At 43.6% G+C, this 20,512-nt stretch overlaps 2 protein-coding genes and 1 pseudogene across 6 annotated transcripts in view; all 3 read right to left on the bottom strand.

Moving 5' to 3' along the window:
- Window positions 1-177: 177 nt before the first annotated feature.
- Window positions 178-11,094, bottom strand: ydjc (YdjC chitooligosaccharide deacetylase homolog). 3 transcript variants are annotated; one of them, XM_057033003.1, is made up of 6 exons: window positions 10,861-11,089; window positions 7,999-8,174; window positions 6,319-6,478; window positions 5,643-5,742; window positions 2,667-2,844; window positions 178-1,855 (listed from the first exon to the last, which is right to left on the bottom strand). In XM_057033003.1, the coding sequence occupies exons 2-6, from the start codon at window positions 8,160-8,162 to the stop codon at window positions 1,501-1,503; spliced, it is 957 nt and encodes a 318-aa protein (XP_056888983.1). In that variant the 5' UTR covers window positions 8,163-8,174; window positions 10,861-11,089; the 3' UTR covers window positions 178-1,500. The 3 variants fall into 3 exon arrangements, with proteins under 3 accessions (XP_056888983.1, XP_056888982.1, XP_056888984.1); XM_057033002.1 differs by having other exon boundaries at window positions 10,922-11,086; XM_057033004.1 differs by having other exon boundaries at window positions 1,501-1,855; window positions 2,667-2,719; window positions 10,922-11,094.
- Window positions 11,095-11,307: 213 nt separating this feature from the next.
- On the bottom strand, window positions 11,308-12,479 carry LOC130526316 (beta-1,3-galactosyltransferase 2-like; annotated as a pseudogene).
- Window positions 12,480-16,227: 3,748 nt separating this feature from the next.
- Window positions 16,228-20,512, bottom strand: part of tncb (tenascin Cb) — a 27,535-nt gene continuing 23,250 nt past the window's right edge. For all 3 annotated transcript variants that reach the window (XM_057033323.1, XM_057033324.1, XM_057033325.1), the window contains 5 exons: window positions 20,511-20,512; window positions 19,912-20,008; window positions 19,648-19,809; window positions 18,880-19,043; window positions 16,228-18,621 (listed from right to left, as the gene is read on the bottom strand). The exon at window positions 20,511-20,512 is cut by the window's right edge and continues 150 nt beyond it. In XM_057033323.1, coding sequence (XP_056889303.1) covers window positions 18,511-18,621; window positions 18,880-19,043; window positions 19,648-19,809; window positions 19,912-20,008; window positions 20,511-20,512 — 536 coding nt within the window. In that variant the 3' untranslated portion in view covers window positions 16,228-18,510. The remainder of the gene's footprint in view (window positions 18,622-18,879; window positions 19,044-19,647; window positions 19,810-19,911; window positions 20,009-20,510) is intronic.

Raw genomic sequence — 20,512 nt, 5'->3', positions numbered from 1 at the left:
TGCCTGAGGACTCTGAAGGAGATCTTCTGGCTCCACTAGAGGCCATTACTCCATTAGCTGGGTTTCTATCTCCCTACTCTTTGGCCATTTTTAAAATGTCATAAAAATCACTTCCTTTTTCCCCGTTCATGTCGTCAAAGATTGACCTAAACGAAGAAAGAGAGGCTCACAAACATGGACCAAAAAAAGTCTTCAACTTTATTTATATGTCTTACAGACAAGTTTGTCTCTTGGAGCTTTATAAAAACCCTGAGGGTGGTCCTGCTGATGGCTAGTTGTATTTAGCACACTCGCAGTTTACTGTGTTCAACACCGGCAATTCAAAGATTCACAGCAGTTATTCCAGTGCAGGGTAAACCTTCTCATAGTGCCTTTAGGCATAAGATGAAAACATAATTAAATGTATTAATTTAGCATCTGCAATTTGAATACATATACCCAGTACAACGTACACAGAAAATGTATATACACTATGGCTTCATTAGGTAAAAATGTAATCAATTAATGAGCTGCTATAATTGTAGTGTGTTGATGTTGGTGCTGGCAGCAAAAAGAGTCCTTAATTAAAATGAAGCACAACTGTAATTGCACAGGTTGCAGGAACAATCGTCCGGTAATTCAGTCAGAAAACATGAAGCTAAAAACTGTCAGTCGGAAATTCATCTGAACATTTATGTGGACGTAAGATGGAGTAACATAAAGAGCAATAGCTCTGTCAGCAGCAGTCTGTTCAACTTCTCCCTAAGTGATCCTATAGTATAAAAACGTGTCCCAAGGGTTTGGAACCTTATGAGTCGTTAGCTTTTCTACCAACAGTGCGCCGGGTGCAAAAGGGTGACCTCACACCTGTAATTCAAAGCTGTTTGAAAGGTAAGAAGTGATTAAATCACTGTTGGTGAATTAAAAAACCTGTGGAAATCTGTGGCTTCTTGAAGTAACGCTCCAATGACAATTCTACCCAACTCGATCTTCAGAGAAAGAACACTAAAACACATCAAACCAGTGCTTTTGGCACTTTTAGGGACACTTAAAAGTTCATACAAGCAATTCTGAGTAAAAACAGAACATTTTCCAAATTTAACAGAGGTGCTTGGCTTCTTCCTTTTACCAGCTTCAAACATAACTGGGTGACAATCCTAAATCCTGCTCTCTGGAAAACTTGGTCATGCAATGAATAGTTCTAAACCTAATTTAAGTGGTTTCGGCCATCTCCTTAGATGTTTTCTCTACTTGATGCAGGCCAATCATTCCACCTTTCTCAAAAAAAAACCTCTTTTCGAAGATGACAGGATGTGTCTTTGACATGGTTGTTTAAGAAATGAGAAGCTCCTTCTTGCATCAGTTGGGGTAGAATAACTTGCTGGCAATAATCATCTAATAGGGAGCTCATACACATTTGCTTACTTAAACCCATGTGGAGACTTTTCTGGGGCCAGGCAGTGTGTAATGTAATGTTACCTGAGGAATAATATTTGATTCTTGTTCATTTGTAGTGTATTATTATTTGCCATATTCAGATTCAAGTATTTGCAGGTCTTTGAAGGAACAGACCTGGACTTTTTGGTGCCGATAAAGGGCCATCACTGAAGGATGTGTGAGAACATTCAGCTCATGCTGTCTGTCATCTGACTGTGAAAATTCATCTGGTCCCTCTCCACAACCGCCTTCCTGGGGGTGACTGGGATATCCAGGGTGAACCATGAGCTCTGCTGTGATCAAAGCCTCATCATGATCAGGAGCACTGGAATTAGAGCCTGGTAGCCATGCAGCCACAGCATGGTTGAGAGCTCTCTGCAGGTTGGTGGGTGACATATTCTGGCCCATCGTAGTGAGTCCCAGGTACACATCTGGCCATCTAGAAACAAGCAAAAGCTGGAGTTATTTCTGTCTGTATTCACACACAGCCATTCTGGCTTGAATCTGCACTATCATTTACAAATGTTCAGGAGAACCTTGAGTTTATTATGTCTCTTCCAGGATGGCTAATGAAGCATGTACCGGTAAGTGTTTCGGACACTGAGAGAATCACCTAATATTACAAAACAATCAAACCCAAAGAAAATGTACTGTTTGAAAAATGTAGCATCTAGTCAATTAGGGCATTTCCCCCACTTAAAATGTCTGAAATCAGTCTACCGTTCGCCAGAGAAAGCATAGATCGGGGTCGGTCTTGACAAAGAGGGAGTGAAATGATCATAAAATGAAGTAAAGTAAACTAAAAAATCTCTGCTCTCCTTTTGGATTCCTGCATAGTACTGCACTTATCAGACTCATCGTTTTTGCATAAAAAGAGAGGGAACAACACTGATTTGTTGGGTAATACGTTCCAAGTCTGCTTCTTCCCTTGTATCCTTCATAACTTTGCTTAAAAGTTCCTAGGAAGGAGTCTTAAGATGGTACAGGGTGACTTAAAACAGGCTGAAGAAACCCCAGAAAGGAACAGCTGATAGAGTTCTGTGTTGAGACGGGGTAAAACTGGTGTCACAGACTGGTGGATTCTATAAATAACATAACAAGTTATTTCAGTCCAAGGGGGGTAATGGCACCTAGAAGCTGCACTAACCTTCCCACAGAAGACAGATTTTTGTGGATGTCTTTTGTAAAACAAAAATAAAATTAGACACAAAAAAAAAAAAAAAAAAAAAAAAAACAACACAGAAAGAGACCTGATTCCATATCGTGTAAAGACAGGAATGGAGTCCAGGGCATCCTTCTCCACCTGTGTATAGAAGTTTCGGAGGTGGGGCATCAGCCAGGAGCAACTTTGTAAACTTGCCTCCACCGGAACACGTGTGTACGGAATCTTGAAGTCTGAAAGAACCTTAGCAAAGACCTCACGGACCTCTGAAACAGGAAAGAGATCACATTACTCCTGTACTGGTGTCTCTTCATTGGCTGCCCGTTAAATTTAGAATAATTTTTAAAACCCTTCTTTTGACCTACAAGGTCCTCTTCCATCCTACCTGGAGGAGCTAGTGACACCTTACCAGCCCAATAGACCGCTCCACTCTCAGAGTGCTGGTCTACTTGTGGTTCCCAGAGTCTCTAGGACTAGAATGGGGGGCCGAGCATTTAGCTATCAGGCCCCCGTGCTATGGAACCAGCTCCCTGTCCAGGTACGGGAGGCTGACTCCATCTCTACTTTTAAGATCAAACTTAAAACCTACCTCTTTGAAAAAGCTTATTGTTACTAATTCTGTAGTTCCAGTTACTATCATAGACAGACAAATTATCATACTTATCTCATTAACATCTAGTCTCTCTGTGAGGAATCTAGGAGTAACTTTTGATCAAAATCTCTCCTTCAACTCACACATTAAATTAGTCTCTAGAAGTGCCTTTTTTCACTTGAGGAACATCACAAAGATCAGGAAACTGCTGACGCGGCATGATGCTGAAAAGTTAGTCCATGCATTTGTTACTTCCAGGCTGGACTACTGTAACTCTTTATTATCAGGGTGTCCAAACAACTCTTTAAGAAGCCTCCAGTTGATCCAAAATGCTGCAGCCAGAGTTCTGACAGGTATTGACAAAAGAGATCACATTACTCCTGTACTGGCGTCGCTTCATTGGCTGCCCGTTAAATTTAGAATAATTTTTAAAACCCTTCTTTTGACCTACAAGGTCTTCAGAGGCCTAGCTCCATCCTACCTGGAGGAGCTAGTGATACCTTATCAGCCCAATAAACCGCTCCGCTCTCAGAATGCTGGTCTACTTGTGGTTCCCAGAGTTTCCAGGAGTAGAATGGGGGGCCGAGCATTTAGCTACCAGGCCCCCCTGCTATGGAACCAGCTCCCTGTCCAGGTACGGGAGGCTGACTCCATCGCTACTTTTAAGATCAGACTCAAAACCTACCTCTTTGAAAAAGCTTATTGTTACTAATTCAGTAGTTCCAGTTACTATCATAGACAGACAAATTATCATGCTTAGGGGGTCGTCTAATCATTAGGTCACATCTTAGTTATGCTGTTATAGGCCAAGGCTGACGGGGTCCGGAAACATGATCACCTGACAGGCCTCTGTCACCCCACTGGGTCATGGTTTCCTCTCCTTTCCTCCTCCTCATCAAGCAGACCCCCCCCCTCCCTCCCTCCCTCCCCCCCCCCTCCCACCCTCTCTATTCATTTACAGGTATCGCCGCCTTCGGAGCTGCGTGATGACCTCCGGCCCCGCTGACCCGTTGTATAGCGTGTTTCTGTGCTCTGTGCTCTGTGCTCTGTGCTCTGTGCTCTGTGCTCTGTGCTCTGTGCCTGTCTCCTCTCCTCTCCTCTCCTCTCCTCTCCCTCTCCTCTCCTCTCCTCTCCTCCTCCTCTCTCCTCTCCTCTCCTCTCCTCTCCCTCTCCTCTCCTCCTCCTCTCCTCTCCTCCTCCTCTCCCCTCCCCTCCTCTCCTCTCCTCTCCCCCCCTCCCCTCCCCTCCCCTCCCCTCCCCTTCCCCTCCTCTCCCTCCCTTCCTCTCCTCTCCTCTCCTCTCCTCCTCTCCTCTCCTCTCCTCTCCTCTCCTCTCCCTTTACCCAGCTGGCCATCAGTAGGAGGGTCCCCCTACACTACCCTGGTCCTGCTCAGGGTTCCTTCCTGTTAAAGGGGAGTTTTTCCTTGCCACTGTTGCTTGTCTGGGGTTAGGCCCTGGGATTCTGGAAAGTGCCTTGAAACAATTTTGATTGTATAAGATGCTAAATAAATAAAGATTGATTTGATTTGATTGATTTGATTTGTGACCAGAATAACAAACTATCTGCCCATCAGCCTCTGACAGGACAGTCACAGGAGAAGGAAACAGCTTCCTCTCCTCTCCTCTCCTCTCCTTTCCTCTCCTCATCAAGCAGACTAGTTATGCTGATTCTTGTGTAGTTTTTCTGCTCCCCCCCCCCCCCCCGCCCGCTGAAGTGATTGTGCATCATATTTTTTGTATGTGTTTCTGTGCTCTGTGCCTCTCCTCTCCCTCTTCCTCTTCCTCTCCTCTCCTCTCCTCTCCCTCTCCTTCTCCTTCTCCTTTTCCTCTCCCTCTCCTCTTCTTTCCTCTCCTCTTTCCCCTCCTCCTCCTTCTCCTCTCCTCTACCTCCCCTTCACTCTACTTCTCCTCTCCTCTACCCCTCTCCTCTCCTCTCCTACCTATCCTATCCTCTACCTGTCCTCCCCCTTCTCCTCTCTCTTTACCCAGCCGGCCATCAGCAGGAGGGTCCCCCTACATGAGCCTGGTCCTGCTCAAGGTTTCTTCCTGTTAAAGGGGAGTTTTTCCTTGCCACTGTTGCTTGTCTGGGGTCAGGCCCTGGGATTCTGGAAAGCGCCTTGAAACAATTTTGATTGTAAAAGACGCTATATAAATAAAGATTGATTTGATTTGATTTGATTTGAAGCACAATAACAGCTTTTATGCTGCTGGTTCATCTTCTTTCAGACTTCATATAAATAATTCCCCATCTGTGTCAGTTATAATGGGGTAAACATGTATTCTACAGCTCAACAGCAAGAAAACAATAGACAATAAACTATAGTTTATATCGTGTGCACTTAAATAATAGAAATCAGGAAGGAACCATTGCTATTTATGGTATTAAGGAATTTTTGAGCTATTATTCGCTAACTAGTGACATGTAGGAGTTTAGTGATGTAATCTAGGTTGCTCTATAATGCTGAATAGTACCTGGCAGTACATGGACATGCTGGTGTCCATCCATGTGGTGCGGCAGGTGGCCTGTGAGGTCCTGGAAAAGCTTGATCTGGGCTCTCAGCTCCACCTCCACCTGAAATATGTAATATGCTGCAAGTACAATCATGGAATAGAGCTCCAGTAATCCTTCTGGAGTTCTGGATGTGGCTAGAAGGACACAAGCAATCCACCATAGTGCTATCAAACAGTAATCACTGTCGGCCACCAGTGCGCCGGGTGCGAAAGGGTGACCTCACACCTGTAATTCAAAGCTGTTTGAAAGGTAAGAAGTGATTAAATCACTGTTGGTGAATTAAAAAACCTGTGGAAATCTGTGGCTTCTTGAAGTAACGCTCCAATGACAATTTTGACTGACAGGTCACATGACTAGTAAAAATTTATTCACATAATTTACAGTAAATAATGCTGATCATTTCAGTGCCTTATTTTAATTTGGGTCATCCACTTGGAAATAGAAGATAATGTAGCTGATTCTCATTCAGTTCAATTTTGTTCATTTTTAAAGATTATTGTTTAAAAAAAAATACACAGAAATACATGCCAGGGCCTATGAAAAGGAAATTATAGAAATGAGAATTAGCAACCTAAATATTATTTGTTAATAATAACAACATAAATCAAGTCATGGAGGCCATCTAGACAAGTGTACCTGGTTCATGCTCAGCTGACCCCTCTCTAGTGCCTGACGGAAGCCCATCTTTCCATGGAAGAAGCCACATTGGTTTGTCAGTGTGGAGGCCTGTTGATGGCTTGGACACACTGGAATTCCTTCTGAGAGGTTGGCGTGGAGGCCAATCGGGATGTTGTGCCTGGCAACAGAAAGATATCTGATTGATGGTTTGATCCCAGACCTCTGTATTCTGCCCAAGTGTCACTGAAGAAACGGAATGCATCTTCAGTGTAGAAATGTTCATTAATAAATAATGCATAGTGTAAAAGGTTAAAATCAGGATTCTAATTCAAACAAGTTTGAGTGTAGTCAAGTTTTGAGTGTAGGCAAAAGTGCCATAAAAAGGTCTAGAAATAAAACCCTTTGACCACATTGTTTCTGACAGCCCTGTACTGGTGGCTACAGAAGACAATAGAGCACCCGTGCTGAAGAAAAAATGCCATTTCTGTCTATGAGCAGTTGAGGCAAATAGTGTGCTGTGGTTGGTGTGAAAGAAAAAAAGATAGCAGAGACATCCCTCTCCTGGAAGCTGGGAAGGAGGCACTGAAATGCTGGATATCTGTGGTGTCGGGCAGGCATCCCAGTGTAGAGAGGAAGTGATGTTATAGGAAGATGATTAAAAATGCTGGTGAATTTACAGTCAAGCCTCCACTGTCACCAACAGAGGTGGCGGGGGAAACAATAAACAGAGAGGCAGAGCAGGTACTTACACAGGAGAAGTTCTTTTTCTTGACTGCTACATCTCTTTCAGGGCCTATTCCAGCTGAATGCGGGTGAAGGCAAGGTATGCCTGAGGGAGTTGCCAGGGACAAAAATGAGCATTTGGGGGTTTGGTACCTTGCTCAATAATACCTTGGCAGGGCTCCGGAGGCATCCGGCTGTCACAGAATTTAGCCAATTTGAGAAGTAAACGATGCGTCTAAGTTACTGCGTAGGAGATGGTTTATTCAGTCAGTCGGTCAGGATACATGCATGGAAGCATGCAGAGAGATCTCTGCCTATACGTACACAGTTCTGATCTTATATAGCCGAAGGCCCGCCTCCAGGGCGCAGACACAGGAAGTCTGCACAGCATGTGTACACTGCATGCACAGCATGTGCTCAGTGCCTGCACAGCATGTGCTCAGTGCCTGCACAGCATGTGCTCAGTGCCTGCACAGCATGTGTTAGCATTCATCTGGCTGGCACCAGAAGTTGAATGGCTGAGAATGTCCCCCTCCTCAGTTGTTTGACGCAGGTCTCCTTTGAACCTCAGGGCACCTTTGTTTCCTGTGAATGCATGAGGTGCCAAACAGGCTCATGTGCTCACCCAGTCTCCACCACACCCTTCCTAATTTCCATTTATTTTCCTTTCTTTTGCACTTAAATTCCAGTTCACGGCCACCTCCCAAGTATTGTTCATGCTGGGGTTTTAACCAGGAACCCTCTGCTTCTCAGTCCAGTCCCCACCAGACTGAGCTGACAGACATACTTGAAAATCATGACCTATCCTTATTCATTTGCCCACACTCGTCCATCGCAAAGTACAGATTACAAAAATAATGAGCAGGCCCCAACTTCTCTATGCACTGTGTCACAATAAACAGTGTTTGATGGTCAATAGATAGACAGAAAAGTCCATCAACTGAAAAGTTGGTAGGGTCAGGCAGGTCACACTACCTTTTAGCCAGATCTGCTGCTTCTTTGGTAGCGGACGCATTAACCAGCAGTGAAACGGTGGTGATCCCCCGAGCCTGAAAGCACTCCACGATGCCCTGGTTCCTCTGCGGACAATAGCCAAAGTCATCTCCTGTGATAACCAGCATCATTCTAGGTTGTGGCATTATTTGTTGTTTCTGCAATGGACACATAGATGACAGAAGTTAGCACCACTAATTGTGATCAGTTAATTATTATTATTAATTATTCATTTTCAGCTATAGCATGGCAGTCACTGCTGAGCTATGTGCTATCATCAAAAAAATTAACAACTTCCCAGATATATTTGTCATAGATTGTATATTTTAACAGAATGATTATAAATTTAAATACAAATCCAATTTAGAACTTAGGTAACATGTCAATATGATGAAAATTCTTGAGTTTTGACTTTGTTCTGGGCATTCAACTATGGTAGCACAATATCGCAGCAGTTCAAACACATGCTCTACTTTCAAATCTGAAAACACTTTTCCATCATGGAGAAACAAATTCTGTCTATGAGACAGAGGTGGAGATAGCTCTGTCTATATGAGACTGGGCTGAGAAGTAGAGCGTTCTTGGTTCAAGGTTGCAGACAAATCTGCTGTGATGTTCCAGGACACCTTCACAGCACTGCCAATTGATCCCTGAGCAAAATACCAAACCCCTAAATGATGCAACGAGCTGACGACTAGTGCAAGGGCGTACCCTGCCTTTGCCTGTTTGCAACTGGACCATGCTCAGCAGCCTCCCTCTGACCCCCCAAGGGAAGTATCAGTCAAGGAAAACAAACACAGACTGCAAACCTGGTCAAACTGAGCTGAGCTGCTTCAAAACAAGCTTGGAGTGTAACTTTGGCTGGAAAAAGATTAATCTACAAATCAGGAAGGAATTCAAGATGTTCAGCATGTGATGGACCACATTCGCAAATAAAAGCACTTGTACCACGAAACCTTGATATAAGTGATCTATGAGGTCTAATCATACCTGCTGCTGTTCCCTGGTACAGCACAACCTGTTCAAACAAGCCACTGTGTGAATATTTATTAACCAGTGAAAAGGCTCAGTTGTTGATTCTTCTCTAAAATTACAATTTTCATTTTCATTGTTATGCTGATGACACTCAGCTTTATTTATCCATGAAACCAGAGGAGACAGAGAAGTTAGTGAAGCTCCAGACCTGTCTTAAAGACATAAAGTCCAGGATGTCTTCAAATTTCCTCCTCCTTAACCCAGGAAAAACTGAGGTCATGGTGTTTGGTCCTGAACCTCTCAGGGATAGATTAGATCATATGATCACTCTAGATGGTATCTCATTAACATCTAGTCTCTCTGTGAGGAATCTAGGAGTAACTTTTGATCAAAATCTCTCCTTCAACTCACACATTAAATTAGTCTCTAGAAGTGCCTTTTTTCACCTGAGGAACATCACAAAGATCAGGAAGCTACTGACGCGGCATGATGCTGAAAAGTTAATTCAGGCTTTTGTTACTTCCAGGCTGGACTATTGTAATTCTTTATTATCAGGGTGTCCAAACAACTCTTTTAGAAGCCTCCAGTTGATCCAAAATGCTGCAGCCAGAGTTCTGACAGGTATAGACAAAAGAGATCACATAACTCCTGTAATGGTGTCGCTTCATTGGCTGCCCGATAAATTTAGAATAATTTTTAAAACCCTTCTTTTGACCTACAAGGTCCTCAGAGTCCTAGCTCCATCCTACCTGGAGGAGCTAGTGATACCTTATCAGCCCAATAAACCGCTCCGCTCTCAGAATGCTGGTCTACTTGTGGTTCCCAGAGTTTCCAGGAGTAGAATGGGGGGCCGAGCATTTAGCTACCAGGCCCCCCTGCTATGGAACCAGCTCCCTGTCCAGGTATGGGAGGCTGACTCCATCGCTACTTTTAAGATCAGACTCAAAACCTACCTCTTTGAAAAAGCTTATTGTTACTAATTCTGTAGTTCCAGTTACTATCATAGACAGACAAATTATCATACTTAGGGGGTCGTCTAATCGTTAGGTCACATCTTAGCTATGCTGTTATAGGCCAAGGCTGACGGGGTCCGGAAACATGATCACCTGACAGGCCTCTGTCACCCCCCTTTAGTCTCAGAATTATGGCTAACATATTGATTATTTCCCCTTGACCCTCTGATGAACCTGCTGACTCAAAGGGCCAATTGGCAAAGTGGAACAAACATGTCGACCATCTGTGTGCCAACACCTGAGACAACCCCTTAAGGCCACCCACGCTCTCTGCTCACTGCTCTTGATGTGGACACCCCACACACACACACACACCCTCAGTGTGGTCAATAGAGGTCAACCCTGTGCAAAATGCATCCTTCCTCCACAGCACAGGATCGAGTCTTGTGGAGAATTAACAGGACAATATCTGGGAGAACAAGTATGCTCCGTCCCCTGTACTGTCTTCAAGGTGATAAAAGGAAAATGGAAATTATTGTACTACAGCAAACCTCTTCCTGCACAACCAAGGGGATAAAATATTTGACATTATCGATGTATAATAGTAAACAGTCTTCACTCTAAATACCTTATAGCCAGCAAGATGTTCTTAGGTGTGTGCACACAAAACTTGCAGGAAGTACCACGTCATTATGTCAAAGGCACGATATCATTTACATAATGTCTCAACTATATCAAGCAGCAGAACTACACTACTCCGTTACTGTCCAGATGTCCGATAAATGTCATAAATTGAGTTTATCTAAATAATAACTGTCAACTGTTGCCACCGCGGTCGAAGCATATCTTTCCAGATTTTTCAAAGGTTTAACCCGCGGCGCATACATTCAAACAGCAGTAGTTTGTTAGAACGTACCACGGTGTTCTCATAGCGTCGCTTAAACAAGAAGTGGGTCAGTAAAGAATGTCCGTCTTACCAGCAATGTCACACACGCCTGTTCGTGGATACCAGTGGTGACTGAGGGCAGAGACAACTCATCCACATCCTCCTGCGCTCCACTGTGCGGTTCCTCCTCCTCCTATTCCTGTTTCTTCTTCTTCGTCTAACATAGCGTGATATAGCAAACCCTACAAACACCGCCACGAACTGGTATGGAGATCAAAAAACATCTAACACGCAGAGAGAGAGAGAGAAGAGAGAGAGAGAGAGAGAGAGAGAGAGAGCGAGAGAGAGAGAGAGGAGAGAGAGAGAGAGAGAGAGAGAGAGAGAGAGAGAGCGAGAGAGAGAGAGAGAGAGAGAGAGAGAGAGAGAGGACAAAACAGCTCTGAAGAATAAGAAATAACTTGCTTGAGATTACAAAAATGAGGATAACAATTTTTATTAGAACTACTGAAGTGTGGATGGAACCAAAGTTTGTGGCTATTACTTCATAGTTTTTTGTTGCTGATGCTGTCACTGCAGCTAGCATAATATCTGGAGAAGTCCTGCCAGATGTGAACCAGTTCTGATGGTTTAAAGTGGTTGACAATGATCAGTTTAGTAAAGGTGCACCTGTCGTATTCCAGATGCTGGATTTCAAACAGGTTCCTGAAGGGAATCAAGGTGCGGGAATATACTGGCCGAACCCCCAGCACCTGCAGGCACAGCCCCACGTAGACATCCTCCAGAGGGATCATATGGACATGTGTCGATGCCCAGGATATCCTTGCAGCCAGGTCAGTAGAGAAGACGTACCCTGCTCCAGAGACGTACCAGGGGAAGGTGTCCTCAGGCTACTGCTGCTTTGACAAGTACCACTTGCTACTGCTGTCCCTCCGTGGGACGCCATCACTGATTATGGACCCAGTGATAAAGCTGTGCCGAGGGGAACTTCTCAGATGTTTGACAAGCCGGAACACGTTGACAAAGATGTCAGCGTCCACCTTCATGCCATAGGAAGCATGGGAACAGTAAACCGACAGCCAGTTCATCATCATCATGGTCTTGATGGTCAGGTTCTGATAACTGTCCTGGAAGTCCATTTGGATTATGTCTGCATGTGCCCTGTTCTCCTCCAGCAGCCTCTGGGGATGCCCCCTATTAGAAACTCCAATAAAGAAAAGAGTGAGGCAATCCTCACCTGAAGCCCCCCATGTCCTCCTCACAACTTCTCTTGCTTCTTCCTCTGCAGGAGCGACAGGGACCAGGAGAACGAGGAATGGGGTCTGGTTCTTGCATACAGCAGGCTGGTTGAAAATGTACCGGTAGGTTTTCGGGGACAGGATCCGCTGGTCCTCGGCAGGGAGGGGTCCTGTCTGAGAGTGACGTTTGCTGAACGTCAGTCTGCATAATAAAGACGGAACAGTGAAGACGAGCATAGCTACAGCCACCACTTTCACGAACCTCCACCAAACACGCACACGCATTTCCAAAACGAATCCTAAAAGGCTAAAAGCCCTAAAAGTCACACATCACACTTCAGCGTGGGGCGAAGTCATTTGTTGCTTGTGTGCGAGAGGTTCCTCCACGCCCATCCGGCAATGAGGAAGTTAAAAGCCCACAGCGGGGCTGCTGGAGGAGCCGCCCTTTGGACTCCGAAGGAAGTCTATGGGAAAGTACATTAAAAATAAAATATTATCTTATTATGTTTTTGACAAATACAATATTGTTATATTATATTAATATAATATAAATATATATTATACTATATGTATTTATATATACACACTGTGTTTGTGTGAATGTGTGTATACACTGTGTGTGTGGGGGACAGACAGACTGACTGACTGACTTCTAAGGAAGGTCTCCCTGAATGGTCAAAGAATTCCTGGCTAAATATACTGCTCACAAAAATTAAAGGAGCACTTTAAAGAAACACATTAGATACATCAGATCTCAATATGAAGTTGGATATCTATACAAATAACGACAGGGCAGTGTCTTAGGAACAAAAGGATGCCAAGTCTTTTAATGGAAATAAAAGTGTTCAGCCTACAGAGGGCTCAATTGTGTAGACACCATAAAATCAGAGTGAAATGAAGATGTGGCAGGCTAGTCCATTTTTTCCAAAACTTAATTTCTGCAACTCAAAATGCTTTTCAGTATCTTGTGTGGCCCCCATGAGCTTGTATGCATGTTTGACAACGTCGCGGCATGCTCCTAATGAGACGACGGATGGTGTCTTGTGGCATTTCCTCCCAGATCTGTGTGAGGGCATCCCTGAGCTGTTGTACAGTCTGAGGAGCAACCTGGCGGCACCTAATGGACCGAAACATAATGTCCCAGAGATGTTCTATTGGGTTTAAGTCAGGGGATCGTGAAGGCCATTCAATTGTTTCAATTCCTTCATCCTCCAGGTACTGCCTGCATACTCTTGCCACGTGAGGCCGGGCATTGTCGTGCATTAGGAGGAAACCAGGTCCTACTGCACCAGCGTAGGGTCTGACAATGGGTTCAAGGATTTCATTTCGATACCTTATGGCAGTCAGAGCACCATTTCCTAGGCAATAGAGGTCTGTGCGTCCCTCCATGGATATGCCTCCCCAGACCATCACTGACCCACCACCAAACCTGTCATGTTGAACCACGTTGCAGGCAGCATAACGTTCTCCTTGTCTTCTCCAGACTCTTTCACATCTATCACAGGTGCTCAGGGTGAACCTGCTCTCGTCTGTGAAAAGTACAGGGCGCCAGTGGCGGACTTGCCAATTCTGGTGTTCTTGAGCAAATGCCAGTCGAGCTCCACGGTGCTGGGCAGTGAGCACAGGGCCCACTACAGGACGTCGGGCCCTCAGGCCACCTTCATGAAGTCTGTTCCTGATTGTTTGGGTAGAGACATTCACACCAGTGGCCCTCTGGAGGTCATTCTGTAGGGCACGAGCAGTGCTCAGCCTGTTCCGCCTTGCACAAAGGAGCAGGTATCAGTCCTGCTGAGGGGTTGAGGACCTTCTACGGCCCTGTCCAGCTCTCCGAGAATAACCACCAGTCTCCTGAAATCTCCTCCATGTTCTGGAGATTGTGCTGGGAGACACATTAAACCTTCTTGCTGCAGCACGTGTGGATGTGCCATCCTGGAGAAGTTGGACAACCTGTGCAACTTCTGTAGGGTTAAGGAATCGCCTCATACTGCCAGTAGAGATAATTACGCAAGCCAAAATCAGCACGAGTACGAGCACCAGCCAAAAAAGATCAAGAGGGAGAAACTTGAAATGACCTCCACATGTAAAACCAGTCCTGTTTTGAGGGTTTTCTAATTGTTGCCACTGAAGTGCACCAGTTGTTAATTCCATGAACACCAATACAGCTGAAATTGATTAACGAGGCCCTCAGCTGCTTAACCAACCAGAAAATTATCAGACAGGTTTAATTCAATTCATGCCAATTCAAGTGTTCCTTTAATTTTTGTGAGCAGTGTATATACCGTTCATGTGTGTGTGTGTGTGTGTGTGTGTGTGTGTGTGTGTGTGTGTGTGTGTGTGTGTACACACATATATATACACACACACACACACATTTTGTTGACTACATATGCATTGGAACAGATTCATCTCGAAGATGAGTTTGTTCACAATCAGCTACTAATCACAAGTCAAATGACTTGATTCATTTTGTTAACGTCTCATATATTCCTGTAGCATAATATCAACTACTCACATTCCTGTATAGTTAACGCATTTACCTGGTGTCCACAATGGGACCACATTTCAACATCCCTCCCCCCTACGGTCAGCATCTCAAATCAAATCAAATCAATTCAATCTTTATTATATATGTCTTTTACAATCAAAATTGTTTCAAGGCGCTTTCCAGAATCTCAGGGCCTAACCCCAGACCTGCAACAATGGCAAGGAAAAACTTCCCTTTAACAGGAATAAACCTTGAGCAGGACCAGGCTCATGTAGGGGGACCCTCCTGCTGATAGCCGGCTGGGTAGAGAGAGAGGAGAGGGGGAGGACAGGTAGAGGATAGAGAGGAGAGGAGAGGAGAGGAGAGGAGAGGAGAGGAGAGAGGAGAGGAGAGAGGAGAGGAGAGGAAACCATGACTCAGTGGGGTGACAGAGGCCTGTCAGGTGATCATGTTTCTGGACCCCGGCAGCCTTGGCCTGTAACAGCATAGCTAATATGTTAACCTAATGATTAGACGACCCCCTAAGTATGATAATTTGTCTGTCTATGATAGTAACTAGAACTACAGAATTAGTAACAATAAGCTTTTTCAAAAAGGTAGGTTTTAAGTCTGATCTCTGGGGTGATGGGGCCAGTGGGCTGGCCTCTTTTTGGCCTCTTTACCAGTGGACAAAGACAAACTGCAAGCCTTTTCATAGTATTTGTTTAGCGGAATTGCTTGATCATTTCCATTGTATGTTTTCTACACATTTCCATGTGTAACATAATGTGCCTCTTGAGGCTGGGTCCATATGTCTCTCTCATAGGTCCCCCTACCTATGAGAGAGAAAAGAATGACCCCCCCTGGTCATTCTTTTTGAAATCCATGGATACTGATATACTGATATTGTCACACTCTGCTCCAGCCCATGGACTCAGTTCTTTTCCACACCTGCTCTCAGTCACTGATCACACACCTGCCCTCACTCATCAATCAGTTCACCTGCCAGTATATATTCTCCAGCCTCACGCTCACTTGGTGCCAGATTGTCTCTGCTATGCATGACCTTCCAGCGTTGACCTGCCTGTCTTCCTGGAATCGACCCTGCCTGTTTACAACCTGCCTGTTCTGCCTGACCCCTGGTAAATTAACCCTGTCTTCTGTTTTGACCACGAGCTCAGCCAGTCTCCCTCTGGATTGTTTGCCTGATTCTGCCTGCCTCAACCAAGTCCACTGCCCCGCTCTCGAACTGTCCGTTGTTTGCCAGATTGCAGTTAATAAACCTGTTAACTGATCATCAGTTCTTTGTGTACTGCACTTGGGTCCATACCATACCCGTCACAGATATGTACTGCTTTCCCTAATGTGTGACATATAACAGTGAGATCTTTGTCATCTTGAACTCTTCTCATGTTTTTTTTCCATATCATAAACATTTTCCATTGACTGGGCCATTCTTTGCTTGGAGGAAAAAAAACAATTGTTACATTTCTCACAAATACACGGACTAACATACAGTGCATTACTAGTACATGACTATAGTGTCAGGTATTTACTTATTTACACTTTCACCTCGTGCACTTTACTATATGGGTACTTCTATGCTTCTACTGTGGATTATTTATTCCCTTTATTCATTCAAGCATGAATCTTGTAATAAATGTATTGACATCATTGGCATATTAACTTAAAAGTCAATTCTTCTTCCTTTCAAACACCATTTTATTGGAATACAGACAAACATCAGCTGTTCAGTCAGTTACAAACAACAAAAACCCATAGAAAATGTTCACAGTTCCTGTAGACGGTCAGTGGTTTAGTGTGTGTTTGTGTGTGTGTGTGTTTGCGTGTGTGTGTGTGTGTGTGTGGATGGGGATGGGGGGGTAAACACTTACATTCTCTAGTTTTAGTCTGTCCACTATCATCTTAATATAACTATGGAGACCACGCTACATCAAATGGACTTAAGTTACAACATGCGTTTTCATGTTTTCCTCAACATCTTATGTGTGAAACACATTGTGATGAGGTTATTCAAAAAGGAACATCACAAGATACAACAGGTCCTGCCTTGACTTCTGTAGAGAAACTAAAAACACAGCTGATTTGTTTCCTTTTTTGGAACGTGGAGCCAGCTATGCTTCACAAATTTCAACACCATCTGTTTTCTTTTCATTCAGATTTCACTTTCTTCCTTGATGAAGGAATCTGTCCAGTGAGGATAAACTGACAGGAGCAACATCAGGAAATAAGAATAATTAGCAGGTGAGATGGAGGTGTCTAACATCAGGGCAGTGAAACTAAAAATATTTTATTAATGTTTGATGTTATGAGCGAGCCAAACTGTACAAGAATTGCAACAAATTATCCAGCCATCGTCAGAGACCCCAAACAGGGCAAGATTGTGTAGGAAACAGTCTGTGCTGTAAAGTCTGACATGGAGCCGGTCAAAAGAGAGAGAAGGTATCCCATTCAAGAAGTAGCAACACATTTCTTCCCAAAGAGGTGGGACAGAGATGAGGTGAGAGGTTTCGTTCTCTTTGGCATGTTAACATTTTCTGCGCATGCTGACTTTAACCTGGCTGCTCACCTCCAGTGGGAGGACCACTGTCATGGCAGGAAATGACTAAAAAGCTGCTAAATGAGTTGGGTGGACACATAGGCTGATAATTTTGATGAATCAAAACAAGTACACATACCATTCTCTATCTTGCTAACATCCTTTTCACATGCAAAAATGTGTACATCAGAAATAGACTCTCAATATTGGCAGTGATTACAATAAAATAAGTTCCTTTAGTTAAGTGGATGCTTTTATGTCATAAACCAGTATTTTGTGCCACATATATGCTATAATTTGTTGTTTTGCTATCATTCATGTTTTAGAGGTAGTGCACGGGTAATTGAATAAAAACTTTTTGGAATGAGTTCTATAGAAAACACAGAAAAAAATCCCAAACTGTCTTATTCTTATTCATACTTGCCAAACAGCTGCTATAGTAGCAACATTCAAAGTTATTGGCATAATTCTGGGTGACAACAGAGGACTCAGCTCTCCAAACCACCCTAAAAAAAAACCACAGTAAAGGATACTGCACCACAGGTAAAAGTCAAGTATTTTGATACTCACTGCAGTGAAAGTGTGTTTAACGAGTAGTAAGTTGAATATTAAATGCTAAATATCTACTTGTTTCTTTAGGTTGTATGTGAAGACACTGCAGAGGAGTAAAAAAAAGGTGCAAATCTCAGGTGAATGTTGAAAACAGAGTTTATGGAGTTTAACCCAGTGCAGCACAATAACCCAGTGTCATAAGACAAACTGTGCCCTTGTTCAATAAAAGCTGGAGAAATCTGAAAGTCCAAACAGAATATATGAAGAGAACAAAGAAAAGTGCATTGGTTAACCCCACCACTGCACTTAAGGTGCTAATATGTGTCTCCATTCAGATGTGCAGAGTTCAAAAACTAAAATAATCGTGACATTTGGGCAGAATGCATCCTTCGGGTTTATTTTGACAAACAACACATGCAGAAATCAGACATGTTTTCTGGACCAGTCACTTACTGCTTAAAACCAGAAAACGTCTATCTGTCCTCAGCAAGATGGAAAGCCTACAGTAAAACATGTCTGATATTTCCTGTCCTGACAGTGGAGGTGACCCAACAGAGGAGGCGACTCTAGAATGGAGGTGACCCAACAGTGGGGCCTCCATCAAAAGCTACGTCATAGTGGGAGTGGGCAGCCAGACTGCACCCAAATTTATGTCCAATGTTTAACATGCATAACTTCACACTGATGTTTCCAGAACTGAACCATGAAGGAAAGGAGGCCAAGTAAGGAGACATGTAAAGACACATGAGTAAGAAATGTGTTGGCTGTTTTCTTTTTTTTTGCAAAGTTGGATAGCTCTTGGCAGTGACTGTGGATGTAGAGGTGGATTATTGGAGTCCAGGCATCGGTTCTCATTGATGGTGGGGGATTTAGGAGCGTTTCCGTCTTCCCTCCAGGTTTCTAAAGTTGGATGGCCTCAGCTTCATCTCAGCAAACTCAATTGAGTGCTCATGACCTTTCCAGTGGAACCAGTTCACACCCTAGAGATGATAAACAATGTGACTGAAGCTCCATATAATGGAGGTCAGCTCACTACAGTTGCACAAACATCAGTTGTTAATTCAGCAAAGATTTAGTAAATGTACTTTGAACATGGACTGTTGTTCAGCAGCATTACTAACATGAATTATCTTAGGAACATTAAATTTTATTAGTCCAACTGGCATTATACACAGATCCATACATTATATTTGTTTAAATGACACTATAGTCATGGCTGTGCTGCAGCTTGAATGTACCTTGCTGTGGCTATTATCTCCATATCGTCCCATGAGGTTGACCCGGTGGCAGTTTTTGTACCAGAACGCTCCCTTATATGACAGGGCGCAGTTGGTGACCGCAATGTCGTTGTCATTGTCGTAGGTGGAAAATGGGCGGCCATGGTGGTAGGTCATGGAATCCCCTACAGAGACACGCAACACAATAACATGAACTGATTCTTTTGCATTAGCTGAACTTTGCAGTCAATGCTCCTGAAATGAACATTAAAATGAATACAACACCAGAAAAGGTGAATAATGAAAGAGATTATACAGATCAAATTACAAAACCTACAATTCAGCCTCAATTTATGAGCAGCCCAAGCCGCTATAGACTTAGCTACTGCTACTAATGATTTTCTTTTGTATTTTATGACAAAACATATAACAAAAATTAAATTTTAAATAAGTAAATTTGAAAGTTTAATACACAGCTACACAAATACAATAAAACACCTTAAAGGTGCTCAGTTAGTAGGGGTCAAGAAGCGGAGGGTTCTTGGTTCGAGCCCCATTATGGACAAAATCATGGAAGCTGTTACGGAAGTATCAGAAGGTGCCTGAACACCTTCAAAGCACTGCTGAGGTACCCATGAGCAAGGTATCAAACCCACAAATGCTCACATAGGGCCCTACAAAGACTGATCTGGGGGTGGACCCTGCCCTCCCCATGACTCCAAAAGGGATAAAGCGGTTAAGAAGACAATATATTAAATGTTTGTCAGGAAAAAGTAATCACGGGTCTACCTGCTGTCCCACTGTAGCCTCCAATGTGGACTTTGTAGCGGCTCCGAGACTCAGAGACAGAGAACCTGTCATACTGAGCAAAGGCCATTTCACCTTTATCCCTCAGATCCACTCTGAGTTCATACTGAGCTGCTGCTGTGATCTTATTCAGGTTGGACAGACCTGTGGAGGACAATGCTGACATCACTAGGGGGATACCAGTTTTAGTTACACTGACTTTAAATAAAAGACTGTTAAATAAACTGCTGTGATGTTTCAGATTACCCAGCCAAAATTCATCATTTATATCTCCAAACCCAGCTGTGTAATTCTTCCAGTTGCGGAAAAAATCCAATTTCCCACTTTGCCGTCTGAGAAAAACCTGACGGATAAACACAAAGAGAAACAAAAAAAAAAAGGTCAGTTCCCATTTGCTAAAGTAGTAGCTCAGTTAGTAGGGGACTGAGCTAAGAAATGCAGGGTTGTTGGTTTGAGCCCCTGTGCAGACAAAACATGGAAGGTGTTCTGGTTGTAAGGGAAGGTGTCAGAACACTGCTAAGATACTGAGCATGATTGAGCCATGCAATGAGCTGACAACTCAGCCTTCACCCATATATAACTGGAATAGGCTCTAGCATCCTTCCTTTCAGCTCAATGGGGATAAACAGTCAAACAATGTACCACATCTTGGTTTTCATGAAAAAAGATTTAATTTTTTTCATTATATTAAAAGGTATAAACACTACAGGACCCTGGAGGAGTCTTTTGAAAGTGACTAATTTTGTGGTTTCAAACATCTGTGCCATTAAGATTAATGGCAGATTACTGCTGATGCACACATAGAGAAGCACATTCACATTCACATTCAGCCATTGGGGCCTCACCA

Source organism: Takifugu flavidus, chromosome 5 (assembly GCF_003711565.1).
Source record: "Takifugu flavidus isolate HTHZ2018 chromosome 5, ASM371156v2, whole genome shotgun sequence".
In the NCBI taxonomy this organism is placed as follows: Eukaryota; Metazoa; Chordata; class Actinopteri; order Tetraodontiformes; family Tetraodontidae; genus Takifugu; species Takifugu flavidus.
This window is presented reverse-complemented; position numbering and strand designations above follow the sequence as displayed.